The 21,305-nt window shown below is 41.7% G+C and overlaps 1 protein-coding gene across 1 annotated transcript in view; it reads right to left on the bottom strand.

Moving 5' to 3' along the window:
- map3k8 (mitogen-activated protein kinase kinase kinase 8) overlaps positions 1-16,589 on the bottom strand; it is a 35,045-nt gene extending 18,456 nt beyond the window's left edge. Inside the window, exons 1-4 of the mRNA XM_051929002.1 lie at positions 16,392-16,589; positions 16,156-16,297; positions 8,082-8,425; positions 2,100-2,270 (exon numbers count right to left, since the gene is read on the bottom strand). Coding sequence (XP_051784962.1) covers positions 2,100-2,270; positions 8,082-8,402 — 492 coding nt within the window. The 5' untranslated portion in view covers positions 8,403-8,425; positions 16,156-16,297; positions 16,392-16,589. The remainder of the gene's footprint in view (positions 1-2,099; positions 2,271-8,081; positions 8,426-16,155; positions 16,298-16,391) is intronic.
- Between the last annotated feature and the right edge of the window lie 4,716 nt (positions 16,590-21,305).

Raw genomic sequence — 21,305 nt, 5'->3', positions numbered from 1 at the left:
ACCATACCACCCAGCTTGTAATAGCAAATGTTTTACAGTAGACCCACCACGAAGATGCGGTTCAGGGTTCGCAGTCTCAGTCGTTTGCGGATTTTTCCTTAGAACCTAACTAATAATTGTTAGCGGAAACCGCAAATATCCTCCGCAATTTTCTATGGCTTTTTTCGTGGCAATACTGCACTGTAGAGAGAACAAGAAATAACCGTAAAGGAAAACGCGACTTGGGATGGTGAGAGTAGCCAATCTGAGAGTGTTGTACTCTACTAGAAGTTGAAACTGCAACTCCCAGCAGTCCCTGCAGTGGCTCCGATTGGTCTTCTGCTGTGGGTGCTGGGGCTGTTGGGGTCAAAGGGTGTCAGCACGGCTTTTAAAAAGGGAGCTGGTGACCAAAAGAAAAAAAAATTTTAAAAAGTTTTTGTAATTTGTGTTTCGAGTTCCTGTCTCTCTGCCTGCCTTCTGTTGGGTTACCTGTACTTATTCGTTTTGTCCTGGATCGTTTTGTGGTTGGGGTCTGGATTGTCTGCAGTCTGCCTGTGTACATGAGGACTGTAAGTGGATTCATGGCCATCCTGCGAAGAAAGGAGCGCTCCTGAACCTGTCCACCCGTCTTCACCATTTTAGGAACTACCGGTAGGACTATCTTTACATTCCCATTCAACGTGTGGATCTCTGGACTATCTATCTTCATCATTACATTTCATCCACTGCCGTTTTTCATGGACTTTACTGTGTGTGTTTTGTTTGTGCTTTGTTGTATTTAATGTATAATCGCCGTAAGGGGAACAGGGGTAGTATCGTTGTTTTCATTACATTCTTTATTTGCTGCTTGATTACCGGTTTGCTTTGTTTTTGTCTCTGTCTGTGAGTGCGTGCAGGTCGAGTCAAGGCTGGATGCGTCCCTGGAATCTCCACCATAAAAATAAATAAATCACCGTCTTCTCGACGGTGTGAATCTTAGCGGCACCGGACTGCTACAGCGTTATTCATTTCTCCTTGCTGCTGATTGACTGCTGCCCTGTGACGCATCTCCAGCCGAGTGTTTTCATGTTTTCAGTTTTGTTGTTCTTAACTCTTAAACTGCCGCAACCGGTTATAGTCGTTTCCCAGTGCCATTTGCCAGCAAAGAGAAGCCGAGTATAATCGGCGACGTACATTCATTGAATGCCACAACCGGCTATTGTTGGTTCCCAGTGCAATTTACCAGCACGCCGGAGCTGATCAGTCAGTGCCATACATTTGTTGAGCAGCCAGCTCATGACCACTGCTGGCCACTGCAGCTTCACTGTCCCTGGGATTGAGCTGCTGCACTAGACTAGCCTGCCAGCATCAGCGTTGGCCTCTGTGTGTTTGCATGCAGCCAGTTCAAGCGCAGTTGGCTCGGTGATTTACTGAATTTCACCAATGGCGTCAGTTGCACTTTGTACATATTGTTCCAGTAGTTTTTTTTAAATAGTTTTTACAGTTCATTGGCAGTATGTAAAATTATCAGTGTTGCAGTAATTATGATGCTCTTTGCATGAAAAAAAAAAATGTGTTCCATTAAAATTTCACTTTTTCTTTGTGAATTGTGATGTTTACTTAAAAAGTGCAAGTATTTGGTGTCCAGGGATGCATTAACCCCCAAGTATGTGGCAGTTAAAGTGTTAAAGCCCCAAGATGCCGTCGAAACGCCCTGCACCTTCTAAGGCTTCTGGTAATGAAAACGCGCTTGCATTAATTACAGTACGTATACTGAATAACATCGGTAGTTTACATTCTAGCACTGTGGGTGACATCAGTACAGTACAGTACAATACAGTACAGTATACGGGTTTACCGTTACATTCTTTATTTTGTGGTCATTTATTAAGCCAAGCTTGAAATGAAATTAAAGTGTTTTAGGGGTATATTTAGGGTTTAGGCATTTTTTTAACCACATCCATAATTCACAGTTTTTCACAATTCGCGGGTGCTCTAGGAACGTAACCCCCAGTGCATTTTGGGGCTGTACTGTAAACATTAAAAGTAGTCCATATAAAATAAAATACAATAAAATTCCAACAATTGGTATAAGCACAAACCAGTGACAAAACAGGGCCGGCTGGCCAGATCTCACATACCAGTTTGCAAGCCATCCGCTTTTTTGTCCTGGTGTCTAATGCCAGGTGAACTTTTCCGAAGGAGCCCCTTGGGACGAGGTCTGAGCCAATATTTCGGTATGTCAGCTTCCATGGAAACAGCAGCACATCAGTGTCCACCTGGTACCGACCGTTTTTCACCACCATGTCTTTCTGTAAGAAAAGACAAGCACTGTATTGGGGATAGGAACTTTGTGTAAGACAGCTGCCACTTAGAATCCAGTACAGTCCAGCAAAGGATCTCCATCGAGACAGGGGTAGAGCTAAAAATGTATGAAAGGATCATTAAATCTGGGATAGCACAATAATGGTGAATAAGGCGGAACATTTTGGACAAGATTAAATAAATAAAAGTACTGCAGGGGTTGACAGTAAATGACTAACAACATGAAATGTATGTATAAATAATTAAACGTGTCACAAAATACAAAATACATTTAGGTTGCTTATTTCTTTATGTACTTACTTAATTATGTCTTACCAGTTTTAGGGACGCCACACGCAACATGTAAACTGTCACTTTCACTCTAGTTGAGAGGGTGGGGTCTAGCGAGTGTTGATTTCTGATTGGTGAATAGTCCACAGATCGGACGTATGCACTTTGCTTGACTTAGTGATGGGCATTTCAGTTCACTTTACTGATTTGATTCTTTCAAACTACACGATTGAATTACTCGACTCATTTGATTTGTCCATACTACACAACAACCTTTTTGGAGACTTCCTTGAATAACTCACAAATCATTTATTATTTATAATATACTAGGGGGGCAAGCCCCCAAGCCCTTCTGCCCCCAACCCCCTGTTGCAGCGTAACTCGGCCTTCAGCTAACTAAATCATCTAAATACAAAAATTGGTGTTATGAATAGATTAATTTTTTTAAAAAGTTTCTTCCTGTGAAAGAAAGTTTACTTGATCAAAAATAAAAAACATGACTTTCTTGATATTTTAGTTTATAATTTAAAAACAGGATAAGAATCTGAAAATCTAACAACATCACATTAAAGTTGAAAAGAATGATACCAAACATATGTATGTAGGTTTTAAAATAAGCCCGATTTAAAGCGTAACAAAAAACATCACATAAAATCATTGCACAAAATCGTTGCACTTTGATGCTTAGGATTTTTTTTTATTATATATATATATAATATATATTATATATATTATATATATAAATATAAATATGTATATATATATATATATATATATATATATATATATATATATATATATATATAAATATATAAATATATATATATATATATATATATATATAAATATATATATATATATAAATATATATAAATATATATATATATATAAATATATAAATATATATATATAAATATATATATATATAAATATATAAATATATATATATAAATATATATATATATATAAATATATATATATATATATATAAATATATATATAAATATATATATATATATATATAAATATATATATATATATATAAATATATATATAAATATATATATATATATATATAAATATATATATATATATATATAAATATATATATAAATATATATATAAATATATATATATATAAATATATATATAAATATATATATATATAAATATATATATATATAAATATATATATATATAAATATATATATATAAATATATATATAAATATATATATATAAATATAAATATAAATATATAAATATATATATATATATACATATATATATATATATATATATATATATATATATATATATATATATATATATATATATATATATATATATATACATATATATACACATATATACATATATATACATATATAAATATATAATAAATATATATATATATAAATATATATATATATATATATATAGGGGTAATTACATTCATGGCATTCGTAGTCTGAATCACAATCTGATTGTATGGGTGGTTACCTACCAGGTAACGCTTGTGGTTGGTCAGCAAGTCGGCTAACATCTGCCACGGTGCCCTCTTTCAGTTGCGAGAAGCAGATCATAGAATGGTTGAAATAGTTTTACTTTCAAATAATGCAAAGAGTACGCGACATGTGTTTCGCCCTAATTCTGGGCTCATCAGTCGTACACACTCACTGCACCTCCCTCTCGGGGAATCGAGATGCAGACCTCAGCATATTCAGTGTTAATGTTTGCACTGCACCATCTACTGGAATACATGTTGAAATGCATGTAGTAATAAAATGCATTGCATTTTTTTTCATTCCAACAGATGGCGCATCACAAACATTAGCACTGCTTTAATAAGTCTCATACCAAATGGCATACAACAGAGACACTGCAACTGGACGGACACACAAAAGACACTTGTTATTTTTATTAAAGTCAGTCAGTCATTTTCCAACCTGCTATATCCTAACGCAGCCAACACAGGGCGCAAGGCAGGAACAAACCTTGGGCAGGGCACCAGCCCACCACAGGGCACACACATACACACCAAGGACAATTTAGGATTGCCGATGCATCTAACCTGCATGCCTTTGTCTGTGTGGGAGGAAACCCACGCAGACAAGGGGAGAACATGCAAACTCCACGCAGGTAGGACCCGGGAAGCAAACCCAGGTCTCCTTACTGCGAGGCAGCAGCGCTACCACTGTGCCACCGTGCCGCCCATTTTATTAAAGTGGATTATCTTATATATAAACATCTACTCGTGGAAGTGTGTGTGTGGCTGTCTGTCTGTCTGTCTGTCCCAGAAGTGCGAGGCTACAGCATGAAGCTCCAAGAAAGCAACTCTGCTTCCAAAGTGAAACCACTGAGAAAAGAGAAACTCACTTAACCGCAAATACACAAGCGAGGCGAGCACATCAGCAAAACAAATCCTCCTAGGAGAGAGATGCCCAGAGTAGTTCCTTTCAATTACCTGACATCTCTACATTTCAATTTTTTTTTCTGATGATTTCAGTAATTTCTAGGACCCCGGGTTTTTCACAGCTAGTGTTTACATATTCTGTTTAAAACAATTCCAAGAACAAACTGTACAAAACAAACAAAGCATTCTAATATAAATATGTTGTTACTGTCTTGTTCTTTTATGATGAACGAAAGAATAACCGATGACAGTGCTCCCACTCGCCAATGATTTAGTTCTAACTAGAAAGAATCAGAAGTGACATAAATGAAAATCATGAATCAGACAGACGGTACTTGCTTGTGTGCTTTAAACACCTAAATGAAAGAGGCACACAGCATCACGCACGCACTTTAGCACTCCCATTGAGCTCTGCTGAATCAATTCATTTGCGCTCATGAATCAACTTCCATGATTCACAGAAAAGAGTCAATCGAATTGTTCATGAATTGCCAATCACTATCAATGGGAATCCAGTAGCTCATGCAAATGCTCAAACTTGTGACTAGACGTCAGATGTGACCGCGAGAAAAAGATGCCCAGAATTACCGTGCAAAATGGCTACGTTAATTCAAGAAGCTCCAAATTTATCATTAGGATTCTGTGTTGGATGTGTCTGCTGTAAGTGTGGACTTGATGGTCAAAGGTTTACACTCTCTTGACCCATGATTCACCAGTCATAACACAGCCCTAGCTAGAACCTTTCCTCTTTGACGAGTTTTCATTTCAAGGCTTATTTTATGTCAGGATCAGAATCAAACTTTATTAGCCACACACATTACCGGTCAAAGGTTTTAGAACACCTTTGTTTTTCTTCAAAATTAATCAGCTGAACTATAATGAATGACCTAAAATGGTGGAAAGGTAAGCAGTAAACTGCCAGAGGTTTACATTTAAAGTAAACTGAAAAAAGGAAATTTCAAAATATTACAAATGGACCTTCTTCAGGGAATGACTAATAGGTTACAACCTACAGATATTCTGCAGCAATTTAAGTAAAGTAAGCCTTGCAAGTTGAAACAAACAAATTTGCACAGGTGTCCCAACTTGTGTCGATTACTTAAAACCCCTCTGTCTGTCTTAAAGCAGACTGTGGTACTACACCCTCTGGAGTGCTACTTGGACAATATTCCAGTGATAATGGTAAGAAAAAGGTAATTAACAAATGAAATGAGATAGAGCATTAGTACCCTTAGAAGTGTAGGCCTCTCATTTAGAGAAATTGTAAAAGTTGCAAGCCAGTTGCAATTCCAAAGTCAATTGGAAACTGGAAGACACTCTGATAGGAAGAGATCTAGCCGAAACAAAGTCACAAACCAATCAGAAGACGAGTTTCTGAGGGTCACCAGCTTGCGTGATCAACGCCTCACAACACAACAGCTTAACAGTGCAGGTCGAGAAAAGCAAATGTCAGTTTGTACTGTGAAGGGGACACTTTGTGAGCAGGTATGACAGGAAGAAAGCCATACCTTAAAAGGACAAAACAGGGCCTTGAAATACAGGCTGTGGACAACTACAAACTGCAAGAAAGTCTTATGGGCCAATGAATCTAAATTTGACATCTTCAGTTCATCACGCTGGGTGTTTGCACGCCGTTGATTTGATGAAAGGCTGGACCCTCAGTGTATGACACCAACCGTCCAACATGGAGGAGGATGTGTGATGGTCTGGGGCTCTTTTGCTGGAGGCAGAGTTGCCAACTTGCACAGAGTAACTGGCAAGGGTTACCACAGCATTTAGTAGCAGCACACAACACCTTCTGGTCTGGATCTAGTAGGTCAGGGGTTCATCCTACAGTAAGACAATGACCCAAAACAGACCTCCAAGCTGTGTCAGAACGATGTTAAAAGAAAACAACAAGAAGCTACATTTCAGAACATAGACTGGCCAGCACAGTCTCCAGAATTAAACCTCATTGAGGTAGTTTGGGATGAAGTGGGCAGAAGGGGGACAGGGAAGCAACCTGCAAGTGCAACTCATCTGTGGGGACATCTGCAGCAGGTCTCGCTGACCAATTTTTGATTGTTTGGCTGTCATATCAGCAAAAGGGGGCTACTTTGATGAATCAAAAACTTGCATAAAATTTTGTACACTTAATGATTCCTTGACTTATTATTTGCAACTGTCTGTTCCATGCCTTGATTTCATGAAACATTAAGACATTAAACTGCATGCATTTCCATAAAAAAATTTTAAAAACTGAGGTGTCCTAAAACTTCTGAGGGCAGCGTATACTTACATGAACTACAAATGTGACTTGGTGGTAAATATATTGTGTGTGTTGTCACCGAAATATATAAAGAAATACACAAAGAAATGAGCAACAAAAAACTACTCAGTGCCACATTTTATTATTTACACTTGACATAGTTCACATTACTTCTGTTTATTGCATTTTGCATTTTTTTGCTGTTATAAATTTATTGCCACAGTTCACATTATTTCTATTTATTGCATTTTTTTTATTTTGTCCAAAATATTCTTCCATAAGTGATGAGGTTAGCTGCAAATATGAGCAAAAACTGCATTCATTTTTGCGTGACTGTAAAACAGAATCTGGAGATGGCCACCGGATCATCAGCTGCAGAATCTTTTACATGAGAAAAGTTGAAACAGAAAGGCAAACGTATACCACAACTTGAATTATTCATTCTTTCATTAAATTATACTCCCTCAGTTATACGTTGCGACAATTTTAGTTTAACTCAACACAGCGAAACTCACATACCTCCCCAGTTTCGATACACTGAACTATCTATTTTACCATCTCCATAACCAGCACAAAGTTACTGTAAATGAATTTAATCTGACGAGGAAGCAGTCTAGAATTTACAGACAGGTTTGAATAACAAAGTGCATGCCGACTGTTAACATCTTTGTTCAAACAATGAATGCAGAAGCAGAATACAAAGAACTCCGATAAAAACACAAAAAGGCAAACCATCGCCGCAGGTTACGTGACCAACTGCAGGGATTGCCTCCTGCTAACTGTCTGTCTGAGGGGCCCGACTCTACAATACCTTTAATGCAACCCCCCCCAAAAAAAAAACATTGTGCTTGTTGGTTGGACTCACCTTGTTCAGCAGCACTCCCGTCTCTTGCGTTGGTTTGCTGCCGGGGCTGTTGGAGAGTTGATTTGCAAACGCCAACAAGTCGTCCACTGTTCCGTATCTAACGGAGTCCCTGAGCATAGACGATCTATTATTTTCCAGCATCGCAGGACTGCTTATTTCCTCGTTTTCGTCCATTTCGCCCTGCGACATGTACAGGCTGCTCCCTTCTAAAGCAGCGGAGTCCTCAGAAGGATACAAGCTTCCCATTGCCTCGATGAAATCTTCAAGTTTCATGTGCGCCAGCAACAGTTCAATCCCTGCATTTTCGTTCATATTCTCCATTCCTCTGCGACTGTGATTCGCCCCTACAGGTACAACGTAAAAGCATCAAGACACATTTCCATCAGGGCGCAAGCCACTTCTACATCTAACCCCGACGGTGTCATGAGGCAAAATGAGTGTGAAATTAGCCGCTCGTCACAGAAACTGTTCATGAAGGGGCGGAGACATTCTCCACGAGTGGCGGGGAATTACACAGCGAAAGAGGGAAGCCTCGGTATCCCCCGCCCACGGGAGAGCGAGCCTTGAATAATCTGGCATGAATTCCCCCTCTATGTTTTGAAACGTCGAAAACGTTTCCACTTCGCAGTTTTAACATTTAGTGCAGATTGCTTATCTGAAGAGCAGCCTTAAAGCGAAAAGAGCAAAGATAGGATCAAGTGCGAAGATCCCCCACTGTAAGCTTTTAATGAGAGAGAGAGAGAGATGCGGCTGCGCGCTGAGACGTATGCAAATAGGCTAACCTGCGTCTCAAAGTGAAATTTCCTTCGTCAACAGTGACGTGTCAAATACACAAGTGACATTTCACATAAGGACAATTGGAAAGATTGGGGTCGTCGCGCGACAGAAATATCAAGCTGCAACTTGCGGCCCGCACCAGGTATATTTCTACCCTGCGCCTGATACTGCCAGGTTACCGCAAAACTGCATTGCCCGATTTCAGCGCCTGAGTGGAAATCAGCCGTAAGCATCCAAATTAATTGCCATCACAAAAGTGCATATTATTCATGTGGAGATTTATCATTTTTCTGTATGTGTAAAGTTTTACTGCACTGGAATGTTTATTAGGACAGATAGATCTGAAAGGCACTATATGATAGACAGATAGATATGTGAAAGGCAGGAGCTAAGATGGCTGCATTGGAGGCTTGGCAGGACATCACCAGAGAAGATCCTCAGCACCTGCTGATGTCTATAATAATAATTCTTTGCATTTATATAGCGCGTTTCTCACTACTCAAAGCACTCAGCAATTGCAGGTTAAGGGCCTTGCTCAAAGGCCCAACATAGCAGAGTCCCTATTGGCATTTACGGGATTCGAACCAGCAACCTTCTGATTGCCAGTGCAGATCCCTAGCCTCAGGGCCACCACCCCACCTATAAATGAATCTATCTATGAATCGCAGATGTCAAGCAGTCATTGCACGTGAGGGAAATGCAACAAAGAACTAAATATGACGACTTTAATAGACCTGCCATTGCTGTGTGCCAAACATTATGGTGCCCTGAAATGGCACAATAAAATGTATTGCTACAAATGTTTGGTATGTGCCATCTGTTGAAATGATAAATGCAATGCATTTAATTACTACTCTCTGCTGAAGGTCATAGCAAAGGAGAGAATTAAAACAAAACTGAGTGTCATTATGAACAAAGCTGCACATTCTCTCTCTAACACATAAACACGGAGGACTTTCATTATTATTCATCTGAAGTGGGTCAGGAAACGCCATTGGGGGCTCAGCTGCAATACATCTGGCATAGCGCCTCACTGTGACTGCTAAGTCAGAAGTATTTCTTTTATTTTCTTCCTTTTTAGTCATTCTGGTGTGTGTTCAGCCCATATATAATTATTTATCTACAGTATCTATCTATTTATGTATTTATTTAAAGAACTTCTGTAAAAAGTCATATTTCCCACTAGGGTTTTTAACGGCTTTAACCCAGAACTGAATTTTAGGGATACCAGTACTTTGTTTTCTCTCTTTTTACATTTTCTTCCTTTTTAGTCATTTAGATGTGTGTTCTAGTATAGTGTACGAGGTGTGTCTATTAAATAACGAGACTGTGATTGCTAGTAAACAAAGCAGTCGGAATGGGTTATAACTGCATGCGTGGTGACCCTGAACATGTCTGAACCTGCATGACAAGCAGCAACCCTCTATGACGTTCAGTTGATTGGGAGTCGCCATTTAGTTTGGTTGTGTTTTCTGTAATGTGCCGAAAAAACGATAAGTTGGAAAGTTGTGCCAAGATGGTCCCAAGGGTCCTCACACCAGAGCAAAAAGAACGTTGCAAGGAATGTTGTGTTGACATTCTGCAGCAACTTGACGCAGATCCCAACCTGTTTCATAAAGTAGTCACTTGTGACGAAACCTGGATCTTCCAGTATGGTCCTGAAACCAAAAGACAGTCAATGCACCGGAAAACACCGTCATCACCAAGAATGAAAAAAGCTCGTCAAAGCAAGTCAAAATTCAAAGCCATGCTCATTGTGTTTTTCGATATCAAGGGTGTAATTTTGGAAGAATGGGTTCCAGAAGGCACAGCAGTTAACCAGCATTATTATAAGGAAGTTTTGATAAAGCTGAGAGAAAAAGTCAGAAAAAAAAACAGCCACAACTGTGAGAAAATGGTTTCATTCTTCACCAGGACAATGCGCCTTCTCACACAGCACTTTCTGTAAAGCAGTTTTTGACCGACAAGCACATTACTACACTTGAACATCCTCCATATTCACTCGATTTAGCACCGTGCGACTTTTATCTTTTCCCAAAAGTTAAATCAGTGCTTAAAGGGACACGTTTTGAGTCAGATGATGCTGTAAAGAAGAAAATGGCGGCTGTGTTAAAACAGCTGACAGAAACTGATTTGCTCCATGCCTTCGACCAGTGGAAAACAAGACTGCAGCAATGTATTAGTGCAAACAAGGGGGCTTCACTCGCCTACCCCCGGCGTTTTGAACCCGTGCCCGCTGGGCAGCCATAGGTTGCTTTTGTATTGGCCTCTCTTTCAACCTCATGTTGAATGTTAGCTAATGGGTGATTGTTTATGATCTTAGTGACGTTTCTGAGTATAAGGTCCGTGCATTGTTTGTTTTCAGGAAGGTTCATTCGTTGATAGATTGCGTCATCTGGATGTAAGATGTAGATTTGTGCCAATTTGCGTTCGTGATTTGTTTAAGGGTGCACTGTTCCAATGCGATGTAATATTTGTCCACATACGCGAAAGGAGTATGGGTCATCGGCAGCTGGTGGCCTGATATTTACTCCGGTAGATGCAAAAGCAAATGAACTATTGTAGGATCTAATGCAGTCCGTAAAGTTTTTACTTTCAGGTACATCGTTAGTTAGAAGCTTCCGTAGATAGTCAGGATATTCATGTAAAGGAGGCAGTGTAATCTGACCCTTTTGACAACAACGTGTAAACTCCTTAGTTGTATTGCCAGTTGTTTCTTCAGGGAAGTTAAGTGAATGACAATGACTGCAAATGACATTCATTAATCGCAATGAATTTTCATTAATAGTGGACTCATTATAAACGCGGGTTGTAGACGTCTGCGTTCATTGATTTTTTACCGTCGGTCCCATTTTTGTATGTCTGTCACTCAAGCTCTTTCCTTTTGAACCCGTGCCTGTATTTGTGGGGTTTCTGTATGATGTCGGGTGTTTGCTTGCAGTTGCTCTTTCGTTTTTGAGCCGTAATCTCGGGCTTGATGGGTGACCCTTTGTGGACTCCGTAGTCTGTCCCATTTTACCCTGGGGCATGGGTCTGACCCCTCTTTTTTGTGTGCTATGGGCGCGTTGTCTCATTTCTTATTTCTGTTAGTGGAGGGGGGCTTTGTGTCTCATTTCTTATTTATGTTAGTGTGTATACTCCGTAGTCTGTCCCATTTCACTCTGGGGTGTGGGTCTGACTCCTCTTTTTTATGTGGCGCCTGCGTCTGACTCCTTTTTTTGTGTGCTATGGGCGCGTTGCCTCATTTCTTATTTCTGTTAGTGGAGGGGGGCTTTGTGTGGCGCCTGCGCACCATGTCTCCTGCGTTTTCTGTTAGTTGGAGGGGGGCTTTGTGTGGCGCCTGCGCACTATGTCTTTTGCGTCCACGGGCAGGTCCCCGCCCTGCGGTTTATCATTCTCGTTTAGTAATATGGATGAGGAGTATCCTGAAGGGGACAAGCATTAAATTTGTAATACATATAAATAAAGGTGAGTTATTTAATCAGTCTTGTTATTTAATAGACACACCTCGTATATACAAAATATATACTGCTCAAAAAAGTTAAGGGAACACTTAAATCACATCAGATCTTGAGGAATGCAATATTCAAGTGGAAAATCTGAATAATACTGTGCAATTCATTGAAAATAAAATGCTGTAACAACAGTCAATGGAAACCAAAATCAAGGACCCATTGAGGGCCGATTCAACATCACATCGAAAATCAAAGTCAGAAACTGAAACCACAGGCTGATCCAACTTGTATGAATTTCATCACAGCAACTCATAATGTGACTCAGTAAGGTGTATGGCCCCCATGTGGCTGTAAGCACCCCCAACAACATCTGGGCCTGCTCCTGATGAGATGGCCAAAGGTGTCCTGGAGGATCTCCACCCAGGCCTGGATCAGGCCATCAGTGAGCTCCTGGACAGTCTTCGGTGCTACTTGGTGGCATTAGATGCACCGGTTCAGAACGTCCCAGAGATTGGATTCAGACCTGGGGAACATGTGGGCCAGTCAGTGGCATCAATGCCTTCATCATCCAGGAACTGCCTACACACTCTGGTCACGTGCAGCCCGGGATTGTCCTGCACCAGGAGGAACACATGACCTACTGCGCCAGCATAATGTCTGGCAATGGCTCTGAGGTTTTCATCCTGGTTTCATCCTAACAACAGTCAGGGTACCCCGTAGTCAAGCGTGTGGAGGTCTGTGCAATCCTCCAAGGATACGCCTCCCCAGACCATCACTGACCCACCACCAATTCAGTCATGCTGGATGACGTTGCAGGCTGCATAACGTTCACCACAGCATCTTTCACATCTGTCACATGTGCTTAGTGTGCTCTCATCTGTGATGATGGCGGAGTTGCCAATTGTGGTATTCTCTGGCGAATGCCAATTGAGCTGCACGGTGACAGCCTTTGAGTATAGGTCCCACTAGAGGACGTTGGGCTCTCATTCCACCCTCATAGAGTCTGTTTCTGACTGGTCAGGAACATGCATAACAGTAGCCAGCTGGCATTTTGTAGGGCTCTGGCAGTGCTCTTCCTGTTCCTCCTTGCACAAAAGAGCAGACACCAATCCTACTGCTGTGTTGATGCCATCCTACGGCCCTAACCAGCTCTCCTCATATAACAGCCTGTTCTCCTGGTACCTGGGTATGAAGTTAATCTGCAACCAGCCCTGCAAGCAGGTCCTCCAACTTGCAGGGTTGGTGGCAGGATTGGCACTCCAGCCACTGTGTAAGAAAAAAAAAACCTCACACAGTTTAATTCCATTTGAACTAGTGTGGTACTGAGGTGTCACCCATTGCACGGCTGTGCTCGGGTCCTAATTTGGGATCCTGAGGAAGTTCATTGTGTGGTGAGTGCGGAAACAACTCTCCCAATCTCATTATACTGGGAGACACAGCAAACCTTCTTGTGACAGCATGTATGGGTGTGCCATCCTCGAGAAGCTGGACTACCTGTGCAATTTGAATCAGCTGCAGGTACCGCCTGATACTACTAGTGGTGACAATGACACTAACAAAACGATAAACTAGAGAAGAATCAGTCAAGAAGGAATAGGAGAGAGCAACTGTCTGTGGCCAGCATACCCTTTCTGGTGGTTTGTCTTGCCTCTCCAGGTCACCTGTTGTCACTTTCATTCACACTGAAGTGGATGAAGTTGATTCACAATCACTTCTGCTTCCCAAACTGGACAGATTGATATCTCTGAAGCTTAATTAATTTGGTGTTAGACTGAGATGATTATGTGTACATCTGCTTCTATTTATTAATTTACTCATTTAAAGAGCTTCTGTAAAATAACAAATTTCTCCAGTGGGACAAATTAAGTTCTATTTATTTCCATGCATTGTAACATACATTCCAGTAGATGGTGCAATGCAGACATTAACGCTGAGCTCTACGTTGATTACTTAGAATTGAACCTGTCCCGGAGAAGTAGCACAGCTAGTAGTATATCAACAGTTGTACTTTATTCTGGATATATCCAAGTTAATTTGGATAAAAATGTCAAATACATAAAGGACTAAAAGGGTTTAGATAGATAGATAGATAGATAGATAGATAGATAGATAGATAGATAGATAGATAGATAGATAGATATGAAAGGCACTATATAATAAGTAGATTGATATGAAAGGCACTATATAATAGATAGATAGATAGATAGATAGATAGATAGATAGATAGATAGATATGAAAGGCACTATATAATAGATAGATAGATAGATAGATAGATAGATAGATAGATAGATAGATAGATAGATAGATATGAAAGGCACAATATAATAGATAGGTAGATAGATATGAAAGGCACTATATAATTAATAGATAGATAGATAGATATGAAAGGCACTATATAATTAATAGATAGATAGATAGATAGATAGATAGATAGATAGATAGATAGATAGATAGATAGATAGATAGATAGATATGAAAGGCACTATATAATAAGTAGATTGATATGAAAGGCACTATATAATAGATAGATAGATAGATAGATAGATAGATAGATAGATAGATAGATAGATAGATAGATAGATATGAAAGGCACTATATAATAAGTAGATTGATATGAAAGGCACTATATAATAGATAGATAGATAGATAGATAGATAGATAGATAGATAGATAGATAGATAGATAGATAGATAGATATGAAAGGCACTATATAATAGATAGATAGATAGATAGATAGATAGATAGATAGATAGATAGATAGATAGATATGAAAGGCACAATATAATAGATAGGTAGATAGATATGAAAGGCACTATATAATTAATAGATAGATAGATAGATATGAAAGGCACTATATAATTAATAGATAGATAGATAGATATGAAAGGCACTATATAATTAATAGATAGATAGATAGATAGATAGATAGATAGATAGATAGATAGATAGATATGAAAGGCACTATATAATTAATAGATAGATAGATAGATAGATAGATAGATAGATAGATAGATATGAAAGGCACTATATAATTAATAGAGAGATAGATATGAAAGGCACTATATAATTAATAGATAGATAGATAGATAGATAGATAGATAGATAGATAGATATGAAAGGCACTATATAATTAATAGATAGATAGATATGAAAGGCACTATATAATTGATAGATAGATAGATAGATAGATAGATAGATAGATAGATAGATAGATAGATAGATAGATAGATAGATAGATAGATAGATAGATAGATAGAAACAAAAAACCTTAGTCTACGTTTGTGATGCTGGTGTGTGTGTGTGCGTGCGTGTGGAGGGGCAATTCCCTTGGAAATTCACAGTGAAAATGGGGGATTAAGTTTCTTTTTTTCATTCCATTCTCACTTTTCCTAGTCCTCTTTATTATAACCTACAAAGGGAAACGGCACTGAGAACCATAGTTATGAAAGGCACTACATATTTTGCAAACGAATGCAGCAATTAAATCAACTTAATTTATGCATTGTCAACATTTTTTAATCCTTCACTTTTCTGAAATCATCTTGCAAGGAACACAAGGTATACAATCCTAACACGTAACACATTCTACCACACCAGGCTTCTTCGGATTTGTCTTGTGGGATGAAATAAAAGGAGAATACAGCTGTGCATATAGATGAGACTAATTAAATTTTAAGAGCCAGAAGTAAATAACTTACCAGTCTGCACCCCGTCCACATTTTATTAGCATTTTACTCTAAGATAGAGTATGAGTATGTAAGAAGGAACATTGGACCGTAAATTAATCCAATTTCACCCAGATGCCATGCTTATCCAGAATGAGTCCTCCGTGCGTACTTACGTCATTTGATAGAAATCTGCATGTCTTTCTTTCCAAGTCAGCGCTTCCAACGTGCTGTCGCCCTTTCGACACCTCTGCGGTAGTTTTCCGTTTCCGATATCTCAGTACGGTTTTCTCACACACATGACGCGACCAGTTCATGCTGCGAAAGAAGGAAGTGTCAAGTTATCTGCAAGTGAACTTCAAGAGGAAGCTAACAATCCCAAACGAACGAGAAAACAGGCGCGCGACATTACCTCCTGCGGCTTTGCCGAAACGCACCGGAGGTCTACTTTAACATATTAGCGCCGGAAGCTTTGGGCTACACGACTGCGGCAGCGGCCACGAGACCGAGGGGCCGGCGATCGGGTTATTACTTTTCGTTCTCGTCACGCTCTTGCCCAACTGACCCAAGCGGGAAATCCCTCGTCTGGGACGGACTGTTTCGTTTCTGTGCAGTGGACCCGCCCACCGCTGAGCAAAAAAACTGTGCTGCTTTCATCTGTAATGAGCGGAGAGCTGGAAAGGTTACGACCGTTAATTTTAGAGTACAACGTGGGCGGTGCACTGAGTGACCCCCAGGGATGTCATCTAACAGCCCATACACAAGTAAATAACTGAACGTGTATAGATTGATCAGCTTGATCGGTGGTGTGTAGGAGTTGGTCTGATCATCCCTTGCCCACGAGGGTATTCCTTAGGGTACTCCGATTTTCCTCCCACGCTCTCAAAGACGTACCAGTTAGGCTGGTGAGTGGGCCCAGCGACAGACTGCCGTGCAACTCTGCGCCTAGTGCTATGAAGAAATAACCATCCACCCATTCATATTCTGTCCTGATTGTAGGGGAGCTGGAGCCGATTCCAGCAAGCATGGTGTTCAAGGAAGGAACAATCCCTGGCAGAGTAGCCAGCCATCGAGTAAAATGTGGAATCTTAATTGGAAAGTGAAAGACATGTTTCATATTGAATTGTTGTGGAATGTGAATTGCGCCATATTTTTGTGCACATTGCCTTTTAAACGACTTCCTGAAAACCTCAAGGGTGTTATGTATTGAGATGAATGTTAATAAAATGCTTGGCAGTATTCCTAGGCAGCAGGTGGCGCTGCAATGGAGTTTGGGAGATATCTTTTGTTCACATTTTTGTGCTCTCTGTCTCAATGAAGACTGTTCATGAATGTCTGTCTATCATCAGCCTCATAACAACGGGGGCGATACCCATGTATTGTTCTTCAATAAAGTCATATGTATTATAGCATCACATCTGGGGGCTGCCCCTTATTTCCATCCATCCATCCATTATCCAACCCGCTATATCCTAACCACAGGGTCACAGGGGTCTGCTGGAACGCCTTTAAATCACATAGTAAATGTATTAAATGTGCTTAATTACTGTAAGGTATAAAATTCAGGCTTCACAACTATTAAAATATCATAACATACTGTATTACAGGCAAGGAGGATGCAGCTAACAATTATGCCCGCGAACATTACACCATTGATCAGTCAGTCAGTCAGTCATTTTCCAACCCGCTATATCCTAACTACAGGGTCACGGGGGTCTGCTGGAACCAATCCCAGCCAACACAGGGCGCAAGGCAGGAAACAAACCCTAGGCAGGGTGCCAACCCACCACAGGGCACACACACACCAAGCACACTCTAGGGACAATTTTAGAATCGCCAATGCACCTAACCTGCATGTCTTTGGGAGGAAACCCACGCAGACACAGGGAGAACATGCAAACTCCACGCAGGGAGGACCTGGGAAACAAACCCCGGGCAGGGTGCCAGCCCACCGCAGGGCACACACACAAACCCACACAATTTAGAATCGCCAATGCACCTAACCTGCATGTCTTTGGACTGTGGGAAGAAACCGGAGTACCCGGAGGAAGCCCACACAAACACGGGGGGAACATGCAAACTCCACGCAGGGAGGACCCGGGAAGCGAACCCGGGTCTCCTAACTGCGAGGCAGCAGCGCCACCGTGCCACCCAGCTCCTTATTTCTCCATATTAAATTTATATAGGTTGCCTGCCCATCCCAGGGTGAACACACTTACACACACACACACACACACACACACATTAGGGTCAGTTTAGTGTCATCAGTCCACCTAACCTACGTGTCTTTGGACTGTGGGAGGAAAATGGAGTATTTAGAGCAGTGGTCCCTCACCTTTTCTATGCCCCGCAGCTCTAGAAAATGTTTGATTTACTCGTATGTTCGCACCTTCTACAAAAGTAATATCTTATTTGAAGATGAAGAAGTTAGCCAGTCATTATTCTGAAAGGGGTTGTGGGAGTGGGAGAGGTGCTAGAGCCTGTCCCAGCCAGCATAGGGTACAAGGCAGGAACAAACCTTAGGCAGGGTGCCAGTCTATTGCAGGGCGAGATGAAGAAGTCAGATTTCTCATTTTTGAACCACATGCAGTACTGTGGGTGAACAATTTGATATAAAAGAAATAAGTTTTTAATTCAGTGCATAAAATTTAAACATAAATTGAGCGATTTACCTTTATAAATCTCAAAAATCTGATGATCCAGTGGCTGAGGTATCCCATGAAGCATTAAGAGTGTCAAGAAAATGATAAATGATCAACGATCAAGGGGTTTGGGGGAACAGGAACCCCCCCCCCATGAAGCAATGGGTGTCGGCGAGCCACTAAGCAGTGAAATACAATCGACTAGCTTTGTCCCCCCCCCTGCTAACACCTGCACCGTAGTTCATAAAAAAAGATACGCCGCACAGTTAAAATTGCTGTACTGCTGCCAGGACCGCCAGCATGAAAGATGGGCAGATGAGTGTAAGCAGCAGGGGTTGCGTGCAATTCAGTCCGCCTTGTCCACCCCTCTGGCAAAAATGTCAACCAAACCTCAAAATCCGTGAGATATGATGAGCAGGACTTGCACAGGAATTAATACGAGACCTCGCCATCCTCTCTACGGATCATTGCAAGGTCCACATTCCAGTTTCTTAAGTTATTCGCCAGTATGAATGCTCCACCCTCATGAAGCAACCCGCGAGAAGGCGCATTTCTGAGGCTCATTCGCAGGTGACAATTGCATGTGCAATGTTCGGTTCTTTTCAGATCAAAGAACAGGAGCACTAAGTAATAAATGACCTACAGATGACGGCACACTGCAAAACACAGCGATTACACCACGGTAAAGTCGGACTACGCATCTCACTCAATTTTGGTGAATCGCAACGCACCCTTCTTCTCTTGTCACACTCCCTGAAATGCCATCTCACACCCCATGGGTGCTGGGAACCCCTGACCTAAAGGAAACCTATGCAGACTGTGAGAGGTCACCCGAACAGCATCAGACAGACACCAACACTTTATAAAAGACACACATTTATTTAGTGTAAAGTCCACACAACCCACAGTGCTCCCGCACCAAACACCCCTATCCACAGGCTTCTTTCTGAATGTCCGTGGGCTGCCTTTCTTCCAACCGGTCCCTGGAGCTTCGTCCTGCTCCAGCTCCCGACTCTAGCTCCAAGACTGTAGGAAGGCGGCCCCTTTTATAGTCACCCGGACGTGCTCCAGGTGCTCGCTGATGCTCTCCCGGCGGCACTTCCTGTTGTGGCGGAAGTGCCGCTTGAGCACCCGGAAGCACCCCAGGTGTCCCTGGAAGGTTCTTCTTCCACCTGCCCAGATGTGGTGGAAGTGCAGGTTTCCCAGGCTCCATGATGCTCGGGGGGCCCCCTGACGGCAGTTACGGGCTCAAACAGGTTTGAGCCTCCTGGCTCCATCCCCATGGTCGCCTCCTTATCCAGGGCAGTTGCCCCCTCATGACCCGGGGACGTACAAGCTGCCTCCCGGTCCTTCCAGGCATCCCAGCCGGGTCTGCACCCCAGCCTCTTGCCACAAGACATAGGGACCTCTGATCACCTCTGATGATCACGGGGTCCATGAGGGGCCTGGGCCTCCTAAAATCCACCACCAGCTCCTTGGTTTTGCTGGTGTTCAGGTGTAGAGACTGTGAAGGACAGCCGGGTCCCATGCCCGGCAGGGACGCCCCTGCTGCATCTGTTCCAGGGGAGCCACCATGGGCAGCTCAGTACCTTCCCTGGGACGCTTGGTGGCAGCCTCCCTGGTGGACGATGATTCCCCAACCTGGCACAAGGCTCCATGGGAGATGGAGTCCTCCACAGCCTGGTTGGGGGCTTGGATGGCCGCCAGGGGGAGCTGCATGGACTTTCCAGCCCAGCTGGTCGACTCGTCAGCCCCACCCGGAAGGTCAATTAGGACCAGGTAATCAAGCACCTGGAACGCTTCCGGGTGGGGTATAAAAAATGCCAGCCACCACCACTCGAGAGAGCCAGAGTCGGGAGGAGGAGGAGGAGGAGGAGTAGTAGTAGTAGTAGTAGTAGTAGTAGTAGTAGTAGTAGTAGTAGTAGTAGTAGTAGTAGTAGTAGTAGTAGTAGTAGTAGTAGTAGTAGTAGTAGTAGTAGTAGTAGTAGTGGTGGTGGTGGTGGTGGTGGTGGTGGTGGTGCTGCTGCTGCTGCTGCTGAGGTGGATAGAGAGAGAGAGTAATTGTGAGTGTATTTGGGACTGTGTTGGGACTGTGGGACACGGGGAAGACGTGCCCCACGGCTGAAGAAATAATAAAGCGTGTTTTATTTAAGTACGTGCCTCTGCTAGAGTCTGTGCTGGGTCGGGCGCTATATAGCGCCTTTTATAAGACACAGGTCACTGGATAGCATCCATGTCTCACAACCATATAGCAAGACAGGAAGCACCAGCACTCTAAAGACTTGGCCCTTCGTCCTTTTGTTGATTTCAGGAGCACCACACACCTCTTTCCAGCAACTTTATGACCCCTCCATGCTTTCCCAATCCTTCTACTGACTTCATAGAAAGAGTCACCAGAGACATGAATGTCACTGCTGAGGTACTGTAAGTAAACTTCTTGATGAGGTTGACACTCTCTCTGCAGACAGACACACTGCTGATGGCTGTGCCCCAGAGGTCATTAAAGGCCTGGATTTTGTTTTTTTATCCTGGACACATGCAAGGGTAGACACTCAGACTTCTCACTCAGTCTATTGAGAGCTTCCATTGACTCTGGAGGACATTTACAAAGCTGTTTTCTTTTTTCAAGAGCACTAGCTGTCAAAATGTTTGGTAGACCTGAGTAGACCCACAATCCTGAGACC

The sequence above is a fragment of the Erpetoichthys calabaricus genome, chromosome 6 (assembly GCF_900747795.2).
Source record: "Erpetoichthys calabaricus chromosome 6, fErpCal1.3, whole genome shotgun sequence".
NCBI classification, from domain to species: Eukaryota; Metazoa; Chordata; class Cladistia; order Polypteriformes; family Polypteridae; genus Erpetoichthys; species Erpetoichthys calabaricus.
Note: the sequence above shows the minus strand (reverse complement) of the source record. Positions and strands in the feature narration are given on the sequence as shown.